Genomic DNA, 10,756 nt, shown 5'->3' with positions numbered 1-10,756 from the left:
TGGCTCTTCATATTCCTAAACCTAGGCACTAACCAGGTTGAGGTAGGGGTGGAAACTCAAAAACCAGGCCCATAAAAACCATAGAACTCCCACTGCAGTGATCTCAATCCCGAGTTGACCAATTTTTGGCATTCTCAGTTAAGGCAACTCTGGGGCAGCATGCAGTGTTAAGAGCTGCCACTAGATGGCGCTACTCTGCCAATGCACCTTATTCGGGAACGCAGAAATAGAATTCCACAACATCCTGGTTCTTCCAGAACCAAGAAAGATTAAGTTTGGGCTCAGGGCCTGTCACACCCAGAATCTTTAGGTCTGGCATTCCCAAAGGAAAGTTTCCATCCCAGGTTGGACCAAATAAGACAAGCAAGTGGTACAGGTATAAATTCCAATAGCTTTATTAAGTCCCTCTTTCTGGGGATGGCAGGACCTCATAGCTGGAAAGCTAAAGTCAGCAAGCTGTGGTCTCAATATGGGTCATTAAAGGGGTACAAAGGGTGCCCGGCATCTCTTGGGACCCTCTTCCCATCCACCTGGAAAGAGAGAAAGACAGATGACTCCATCAGCAGGAGTTTACATTCCAAAGACACAGGGCATCTTTCCCGAAATCTTCGTGAACACCCTCACCCGTGCACAGCGGTATGCCACCTAGCAGTGACAGGGCCCTGGCCTCAAAGAATGCAACAGTGTCAATAGCATTCCAGCACAAAACCCTTAGCCTGGTCTGTATCTGCCCCTGCCCCTTAAGAATTTACAGTCTCATCTGGAATAAGCAACTACTTATTTCCTGTGTACAACAGGCTTCAACCCAACCTCTACCAAGACTGAGAATGCCTTCCAAGCTCCTCTCATTTCTGTCAGTTACTGAGAACTTGCTATATGCCAGGAACTGGGATCATTTCTCAGATAGAAAGCTGAGGCTTGGAGAAGTTAAATAACTTGTTCTAGGTTACAAGATATTGAGGTGCAGGACTGGGACTCACAGGCTGTATGCCTTATCCCTGAGCCACACTACTTCCCTGAGCTCAATGAAGGAAAAAGAACCCACTGTGTCCAGGACAGCAATCCTACTGAAAACATCCTGCCTCTTCTCTGACCAGCAAGGTTGAGGCTAGACTTAAGCCACGATCCCACCCCAAATCTCAAATTCACTGACTCTGGGAAGATGATACATACTCACCGTAAGCATGGGCACAATGTATCGCCAATTTTTGTTCAGGGCACCAAGCTGCTTCATCTCTTCTGCACTAAAAGTGAAGTCAAACACCTGGGGATGGGGAGTGGGGGGTCAGAAAAGTCAGCTCTGTTAGTTGAAGTTGGGGTTCCAGATCATTGACTTCTTAGCCAGGCAGACTGGAGGCCAGACCATGTCCCAGTGGGCTAAAGAAGAGGGGACCCATCATCAAGTACCTGGATGTTCTGAAGGATACGGGAAGGTGTGATACTCTTGGGGATGCAGATCACTTTCCTCTGGACCTGCCACCTAAGGTGGAGGATTGACATAGATGGGGAAGAGGATTCTGTACTCACAAGCACTGTTTCACTCTCCATGCAGCCCTCCCTATGCTTCTGGACCCAGAGCCCCACTGCAATGGGGAACATGCCTCAGAGTAGCCTCCACAGAGATCACAGAGCAAGATTCTCAGCCTCCTCCAGGCACTTGGGTAAGGAACCTCTCAACCCTTACCTCCCATCCCAGGAGGCCTCTCCCTGATCTCTCTACCTTTCCTCAAGATTGCCCATACCTGAGCAAGATCTGAGCTGGAGATCGGCCATACTTTTCAGCCAGTGCCAGGACCACTGGATCCTCAAGCAGGACAGGTTCGGTAGGATCACGCCAAGCACGATCAGAGGAGCCCAGAGGGCTATAAGCAGTCACCTCCAAGCCGCGTGCTTGGCAGTGGGCAATCAGCTCATTCTGAGCCAGGTATGGGTGGCATTCCACCTGAGCCAGGAAACCACCCATCACTATGCATGTCTTGACCAGTCCTGCACTGCTGACCTCACACATGCTTCAGTCCACTTTCTCACCCTCCATTTTCCACTGTCCATTTCATTCTTTTCCCACACTTCAATCCCCTTCTTGATGCAGTGGTTTTCTGTATCAACACTTTTGACAACTCATTAGCATGTCCATGAAGCAGGCTCATCATCTGCTCATGCATGCTCTTGCACACATGACCCCCAGCCAAATGATCTGCTTTGCTGTGCTCACCTGCAGGACAGCTGGGTGCACAGAGGCCACACTGAGCACATCATCGATCTGCCGACTATTGAAGTTGGAAAGTCCCAATGCCCGCACCAGCCCCTTAGCCACCAGTGCCTCCAGAGCCTTCCAAGTCTCCTTGTAGTGGGTGGAGTCATAGCGGATAGTCCCATCAGCATTCTTAGGGAAAAGGTTGTCTCCCCGCCTAAGTGAAAGACAGCCCCCAAGAGTGGGCATAAATGCCATGTCCCTGCCTTACCTGCTCATCCAGGCCACTCTATGTCCCATACTCCATGCCCAGAAAGGGTAAAGGACCAAGAATGAGAAACAAACATGGTTTTTCACCCCTTCCAGATTGTCACAATCTCTATATAGAATTCTATATGGAATGCCCATTTCCCCTCCTCTTTTTCCTAGACAGATTCTATCTCACCTCCCCTGGTGAGTCCTTAGGCCCTTCCTCCTCAGGGAGTTGCATGCATGCTCTTGCAGCCTTCTTCCAGACAAGGCAGAGCAGGTGGGAGGCTCCTCTCACACCCTCTGCTGGAGCTTATTCTTTATTGTAACTCCAGACCCTAGCTCTACAGAAACTAGTATGTTTCCTGGATGAATAAAGCGAGTGCGAGGGACCACTCATGCGCACCCTGGGAGACACACATGTGAAGCCACACTCCTTTTTCTGTAGCTAAAGGCCTAGCTGCGTGCCTGAAAAGCCTGAGTTCCCACAGATGAGTGCTCCTCTCCTGCTCTGCTACTGTGCTTCAGGATCAGTTACTAACAGGACTCTCCCAAACCCCGACTCCCTGGACAAGGACCCTAAGAAGGCTCACTCAAAGGCATAAGGCCAGTGCATCAGGTACAAATCCAGATACTCCAGCTGGAGGTCAGCCAGCGTCCTCCGCAGGGCAGGCTCCACATCCTCGGGGTAGTGCTTAGTATTCCACAGCTTGGAAGTCACAAACAACTCCTCCCGAGGCACTGCCTGGTGCAGGAAGCAGGACCCACAGTGAGAAAAGCCATGGACACACAGTCTCACCCACCCTCACTGCCAGGAGAGGAATTAAAAGAAGCTGATACCAAGTCCCTCCAGCCTCAGCCCCAGTCTCTGAGCTATTTCACCCCACCACTCTGAAGCCCCAGCTCTCACCTTGCCGGGTCCCACATCCTCCTTCAGGGCCTCCCCAATCTCAGTCTCATTGCCGTAGATGGCAGCACAGTCAATGTGGCGGTAGCCTACACTCAGGGCATACTTAACAGCAGCTTTTACCTGCCAGGTGAGAGAAGTAGAGGTTTCAGCTCTGTCGATCTGCCCTCCTGAGGGTCACTGACGGGGGAAGGGAGCAGATATATACAACTGCAGTCAGGGGTGAGAAGACAGAGGATGGTACTGTTCTTGAGGCACAGAAACCTCTTCTGAGATCCCAAGTCCTTTATCCCTATCCTATTAACCCCTAAGGTTCCTTCCTACACAAGCAATCTCATCAGGGCCCAGCAAAAAAACTAACAAGATGTTCCCAGCTAGATGCTCAAAAGATGGATGGATCCCCTGACAGAGGACATAAGTACAGATCATGGAGACAGGTCCCCAGCCCTGAGGAGCTGGTTAAGGAAACACAACCCACAGGTTAATAATTCCTAGGTCAAGGCCCCACAGAGACCCTCAGGAGGCTCTGTACACCAAGTGAACAGAAGAGATGAGTGAGGGAGAAAATGAAGGCAGGCAGAGAAGTAAGATGGAAGCTGGGCCCAGGGCCTACTGTAGGGAGAGAAGAAAGCAGGCACCAAGTAGGAGAACAGGTCAGTCAAAATGCTAAAAAACAGACTAAAACATGGCATCAGAGGCAGAACCAAGGGCGCCAGGCCCTTGCTACTCAAGATTCCAAACTAGGTGCAGCTCTAATATCCAGACTATTCCCTTCCCCCTGACCGTCCCCCTGCTGCTCCATGCCCCTCTCCCATGTCTTGGCCCTCGCTCTGGTCTCCACGTGCCTCCTCCATCTAGATCCTGGACTTGTCCCAGGCCACGTCAGTGCCTGCCTGGAGCACAAAGGCCCCAGCTCTAGGATACTATGCAGCTACAGAAAGGAAAGCAAAGAAAATGAGATGCCTCACCCCAGGTGGAAGCTGAATCTGCAGCTGTGTTACCCTAGGAAAGCAGATCTCCATTCTCAGGCTCCCTTAGGCTGGCAGGGTCTACTACACCAGAGGGTCTGTAACTCCAGTGAGCAGCTGCCTTTTGTTTTCAGTCCTTGAGCTAAGAAAGACTTTCACGTTTTTAAATGGTTACTAGTACATAATCACCCCCATTTTGCAACTCATCCAGCAAAATCTAAACTATTAACCATCTGGTTCTTTAAGAGAAAGTTTGTTAACCCTTGGTCTACAGTTGACCTAGTTATTCTTCTTCAATGCCTGACACCTGCTGTGCGCCTTCCTCTGGACTGAACACTAGGGAGACCTAGTCCTCAAGGAGCCCAAGGGCCCAGGGTGGTGGGGAGACATGATCACAGCACAGGGTGATAAGTGCCATACTGAGGGTCAGCATAGAGACAGGCAAAGAGGGGACCCACATCTGCCACTCAGTGCTGATCCAGTTAGGGAAAGAATTCCTCCCTATGCCCTTGGTCCAGCCAGGGCCCTCAGCCCCTCAAAGTCAGCTGACAAAGCCAAGGGTTCACTGCTGGTTCCTTTTTCCCTTATTTCTTCTCACTGCCCTCCAAGTTCATCCTCACCTGAAGTGGAGCAGAGGGCTGGCGCCGCTGGGGAAAATGAAAGGACCCTCTCCCAAACACTGCCTTTTCTTGACCAAAAACTTAAGAAGCCCTCCTCCTCTTCCCTCATCCCTCACCTCACCAGACTGGCTCTTCCAGGTGCCCAATCCAATCAGGGGCATCTTCTGCCCAGTGTGCAGGAGGACACAGTTAGCTGCCATTATCCCCTGAAACACAGATGGGAAAAGAATGGTGTGGGGGTCAGTGCTGCTGCCTGGGCCTCCATGACGCAATGGGCAAGACTCACAGAGGTGACAGAACAAGTGCACGGTTGTGTGTCTGTGCCTGTGAGCAAAGGCAGCTGAGACACAGTGCCCAGAACTAACCAAAGCCCGAAGCTCCTGGACAAACAGTAATTAGACCACCAGTCTGGCTGTCCTAACCTCTACTAGGCTCAAGGTCTGTGTTGAAGGGCTCTAATACCTAAAAAAAGGCAGGGTGGGCTCCCTACAAGAACCCAGCTTTGACTGTGTGAGGTCTCAAGCCAGTGTAACTCAGGCAAAGGCCATTAGGGGACCAAGGGAGAACAGGTGACAGAACAGGCTCAGGAAAGAGACACTTTTCTGAGGATGAAATGAATGTCTACACAGACTCTGAGCCCCTCTCACAGAGGTCTCATCCACGCCACTAGGCATGGAAGTATACCTTACCAGGGAAGTATACCATTTTTTAGATGCACACAGGCTCAGAGAGCTGAAGTTATTTGCCCTAAATCAACAGCTAAGAAGTGACCCAGCCAAGGATCCAAAGAGGAGCTAATGGAAAAAGGCAGGTACACACAGACTGTATAATGCTGTTATGTCTCACAGTAAACACGTGATATATACAATGTGCTATAGAAAAGCAAGTGATTTCTGTAGGGCAAGGACCAGGGAACACAGACACTGGCTTTTAAGAATGAGTTGGACTTTCCCAAGAGTCAAGGGGAAAAGTCTTTCTAGGAAGAGGACCTAGACTCAGGACTTCAGTGCAGCAGAAAGCAGTTAATTACAGATACCAGAAAATTTCCATTTGAACAAAGCAGTTGGGATGACTGCAGCAACCCCCTGTGGGGAGCTATGAAAAGCAGATGCCCCCAAATAGCCCAGGAATATCATTTAGTCAGCAAATGATGCAATGTTCCAGGCCTTGTGCTTAAGAGACACACATATTCAAATAGAGTCCCTGCCCTCCTGGAGTTTATAGTCTGGTACGGGAGGATGAGGATATCAGCACAGAGATATGACCCAATCTGCCTAGTGCTGCAAGAAAAGAGTAACCCTGCCAGGCCAGGATGTCTTCTTGGGGACTTCTGAGTCCCTCTTGCAGACCAGGAGTGAGAAAGGAAAAAGAGAAAGAATGCTTACCCTAAGAGCCTATCAGGTTTAAACCACCTTTGCCCTCAATCTCATCAGTACTATAAAGATCACTCTCCTGGGATTGATTTCAGGACTGCAGTACCTTTATAAAGGTAACCTTTGTCTCCAAAGTCTGAAAGGGCATCAAGAATTCAGTACAGCAGATAATAAGACAAGTTGTAAGTATAAACATACCAAAATTATCTTTCTCAATACTTCTAAGGAAGAATTTTATACTCTTGTATAACTTAGTTTTGAAGACCACTCTTTTCTGCTAACAACAAAAACAAAAACAAAAAGCAAACCACAGATCCCTGAGAGCAACACTTTGTTACTAAACCTCCCAGGAGGCAAGCATATCTGGACCCCACAGGAAGAACTAGCCTGCCAGGTGTCACCAGGGTCTATGGCTGGTTTCCTCAGCTTGATCCCCAAACAAGTGACCTGTTGGCCTCTCCTAGATTTCCCAGCACACACGGGAGGGCTCTGAAATTACACCTGGGCTGTGCTTGAACAAAACCCAGCCTAAGGGGAAAAGAAAAGGAAGAAGAAACCTGAGGCTTGCTTCTCCCTTTCTTTTGCTGGTGAAACTGAAAACCAAAAGGACTGAGGCTTGCCAGGCGGGATCACAGAGGTAAGAACAAAGACCTGCAAAGAGTAAGAACTCCCAAGGAGGGCATGGAGGGGCCACAGCTAAAGACAGATGTTTTTCTCTAGTACAAGAGTCATCCTCTATCAGCTACTGACTTCCTCATCTTCTACTTGAGACAATGGGCTTTCCAGCCTAGCCCTGCTGCAGGCTTTGGGCTTGTCAGGAACTGCCTCCCTAGACCTCTGGCAGCACTTACAACCTTCGTGTTGTTTTGGGAAAGGTTCTAGATGCAAAAGAGAGAAGTGGGTGTGTGGGGGAAGAGGGAGAAAGGGGTAGTATCAGGATTCAGTTTTCATTACTTCTAAGTCAGCGCCTAGGTTTGTCTCTGGGGCTCATTTTTCCCTTCTCAGAGGGCTCTACAGTTGCTGCTGGAGTGCCAGGAACTGAAAAATACAGGAAAATGAGGAAGCAGTGTTCCCTGGCTGCATCGGCCATTCCTCTGCCTTCCATAGAGTGAGGTGGCCCAGTGCTATCCCCCAATGCTCTTCTCACTCTAGTTGAGCTCATGACTTCACTAACCACTTTTAGCACCAATTCTGCCAAGCCCAGTTCTGTATATTCAACTCCCACTGAACATCTCCACTAGTATGTGCTCAAGATGCCTGAGACTCAACATGTCGAAAACTACTCATCAAATTCAGCAACAGAGGAAAACACAGAGAACTAAGGGAAAATAGTGAAAGCTCTAAGGTTACATAGATCTGGGTTTGAATCTCAGCCCCCCATGTTGAAGAGATACTGTATCTAAAGCACTGTGCAATATGCCTGACCCATGCTCTTTCTGTGCACTCTGTCTCACCAGGGACTCAAGGCCTTGGACAACAACTGTCAGAGCAAATCAGACATGTTCACAGTCTGCCATGGGGGTCTTAAAAAGCCATCTAAATGAAGCATTCCAGTTCATTTGAGGCATTTTTGAGCCTTTGCAGATTATGGTTTAGACATATGGGGAGCAGAGCATATCTTCTGTACTTCTAAGATGCCAGCTTAAGAAAACCATCTTAAATATATCATAGTGACTAAGATTTGGTCTATCTGGTTAGGTTAAAAATCCTGTTAATACCTGTAAATATAAAAGAAGATAGTGTTTCCAGAGAATACAAGTAGTGATTCTACAGTATCTTACTACGCTGATGGACAGAGACTGTAATGGGGTTTGTGGGGGGGACTTGGTGAAGGGGGGAGCCTAGTAAACATAATGTTCTGCATGTAACTGTAGATAAATGATACTAAAAAAAAAAAGATAGTGTTTCAGAGAAGACAAGTAGTGATTCTATAGCATCTTACTACACTGATGGACAGTGACTGTAATGGGGTATGTGGGGGGGACTTGGTGAAGGGGGGAGCCTAGTAAACATATGTTCTGCATGTAACTGTAGATAAATGATACTAAAAAAAAAAAGATAGTGTTTCAGAGAAGACAAGTAGTGATTCTATAGCATCTTACTACACTGATGGACAGTGACTGTAATGGGGTATGTGGTGGGGACTTGATAATAGGGGGGAATGTAGTAACCACAGTGTTGCTCATGTGAAACCTGAGCATAAGACTGTATATCAATAATACCTTAACAACAACAAAAAAGATAGTGTTTGCTCCAAACTGTAATGTAAAACCTAAGACTGCAATAACACTTTCTGTACTTCCAAATGTATGTGAAAGGAATTTTAAAGTATTTATTTTTTAAACCTTTCTTCAGTTCATCCGTATCAACCTCCACTGTCACTGCTCTAACTCTGACCACCCCTACCTGAACCACGGGATCTCTCTGCTTCCTGGGCAGCCTCTCTCCCCACAATCTACTCACTAAATATGACCATGTGACTCCCAGGCTCAAACTCTTCCACCAGTTCTCTCCTACCCTCAGGATAAAGTCCAAATTCCTTAATAATGCCCTTTATAACCTGGTTTCCACCTTCCTTATTTTTCTACCAACTCATTTCAAACTCAGTATTTCAGACTTTGCAGAACCAAGCCTCTTGACTTACTTGACTCCAGCCCTCTGCAAACTTTCCTTCCCCAAGCTCCACCCTTGCCAGACTAACTGCTTCTCATCCTTCAGCCAGCATTTTAAATTTCTGGCTCCTCCTATGTACTAATGTGCACACATCTATAGGTACTTGTTTATATTAGTTTCCCCCACAAACCTGGCTACTCTTGAGGTTAGAGCCTGTCATCTGTCTGAAACCCTCACTCCTAGAGTGCCTGCCCCATACACACACACACATACACACAGGCAAACGGGGGAGATCTTCACATCTGGAGGAGCATTTGAGAAGTCACTCCCTCCTCTGTCACCTTCTTCCCTTACTTCTTGGGTAATGTGGAAAGAATCACCTCTGGAAAATACCAAAGCACTTTATTTACCATCTCCGGCAAAAAAAATCCCAGTGGTTCCAGACAGGATGAGAGGGATTGCTCCTCCACAGCTAAGAAAACAGACTCTGAGAAAAGTAATCGGCCTGAATAGAACCATCAAGAACCTTCGACGGGAGGTACGGCAGCCCTGAGTATCCACGGGCTGAAGCGAAGATTTAATAGCAGCCCCAATCGGTGAAGTTTCAGATTCAAGTTTCACTGTTAACAAAGCTCTGAGGTAACAAAAACAGAATGCCCTGGCATTCCCAAGTCCAAGGCAGGTAGGTACCTAAGCAAGCGAACTCTACCCGCTCCCGCCATGGCTAAGATGCATCTCTGTAATTCCAAAGGCCAGAGCTTCTGGAAAACTCGTGTTGGTGAGCAAACAAAAAGATGGCAACTAAAACTTACTGAATCCCTAATATGCGCTGGGTGCTTTCAAAGCTTTTGTCTCCCTTAATTCTCGCTACAGTTCTGATGTGGGAACTTAATTTCTACGGCTTAGGGAACTGAAGTTCAGAGAAACTGATAACTTATCCAAGATCACACAGCGAGTAAGAGGAAGAGTCCAAATACAAAACCAAGTCTTGGCCACCTCCAGAGCCTGCGCTCTTCGCACTGTTCCGGGCTAAAGACCATCTCCTCTGTGATAATTATAATGCAGCGGCCGAGGAAACTCACCTCGGCACGAGCACTGAGCGCGAACGCGGTGGTGTGACCTCGGCTCAGTTCTGCGCCCTGTTAGCGGTCCAAGGGGCCTCCGTCCCCGGTACTGGTGCGCTGCAAGGGACCTGGCTTAAGTCTGACCGTGAAGAGGAAGCTGCTCGGGGAAGAGTAGTAAAGGCAGGGCCCTCAGCATCACGCGCAGTGCTGGACCCCGCCCCGCGCCGCCCCGAGAAGGAGCTCCACGGCCGAAGCCGGAGCTGGGAGTCTGTGCCATCCCCTACCCCGGGTGCTGCTGGCCGGACTGGCGAGAACTTGGACACACCTGATCCCACGAGTCTGGAGATCGTGCGGGCTCAGCGAAGCGGGCGGCTGTCACGTGGGGGGGATGGGGGCGGGGCCGGGCGGGGCCTCCGCTGGCCCACATTGCACCGCTCGCGAGGTCAAGCCGCTCTACGCCTCTAGGGCACCCGCCGCCGGAAGGAGAGCCCAGGCTGCCGTGTTGCACGTTCTGCTGTTGTCGGCTACCCCTCTGGATGGTCCGAGCCCGCTGTTGCTACGTTCTCTCCCTTCGAGTCGGGTTGGCGGAGTTCCCATAATGTAACCAAGCGGGCCCTTTTTTTCTTCGTCTGGGAAACAAGCCCAGAGAGCAGCCATAACACAACGATTGAGCATACAACGAAGACCTCTGATCTCTAGACTGCAAGAGGTAGAAAGTCCGTGCAAGAGGTATAAAGATGATTTTGTTGTATTTTCACAACAACTTGGAAG

The 10,756-nt window shown here is 49.0% G+C and overlaps 1 protein-coding gene across 2 annotated transcripts; it reads right to left on the bottom strand.

The window, feature by feature from the left end:
- Positions 1-371: 371 nt before the first annotated feature.
- Positions 372-10,329, bottom strand: AKR1A1 (aldo-keto reductase family 1 member A1). Of its 2 annotated transcripts, XM_057500164.1 has the most exons (10): positions 10,311-10,329; positions 10,004-10,142; positions 5,052-5,141; positions 3,351-3,470; positions 3,034-3,185; positions 2,213-2,408; positions 1,743-1,942; positions 1,408-1,480; positions 1,178-1,264; positions 372-530 (listed from the first exon to the last, which is right to left on the bottom strand). In XM_057500164.1, the coding sequence occupies exons 3-10, from the start codon at positions 5,133-5,135 to the stop codon at positions 465-467; spliced, it is 978 nt and encodes a 325-aa protein (XP_057356147.1). In that variant the 5' UTR covers positions 5,136-5,141; positions 10,004-10,142; positions 10,311-10,329; the 3' UTR covers positions 372-464. The 2 variants fall into 2 exon arrangements, with proteins under 2 accessions (XP_057356147.1, XP_036749133.1); XM_036893238.2 differs by lacking the exon at positions 10,311-10,329 and having other exon boundaries at positions 10,004-10,206.
- Between the last annotated feature and the right edge of the window lie 427 nt (positions 10,330-10,756).

This window comes from Manis pentadactyla, chromosome 4, assembly GCF_030020395.1.
Source record: "Manis pentadactyla isolate mManPen7 chromosome 4, mManPen7.hap1, whole genome shotgun sequence".
NCBI classification, from domain to species: Eukaryota; Metazoa; Chordata; class Mammalia; order Pholidota; family Manidae; genus Manis; species Manis pentadactyla.
This window is presented reverse-complemented; position numbering and strand designations above follow the sequence as displayed.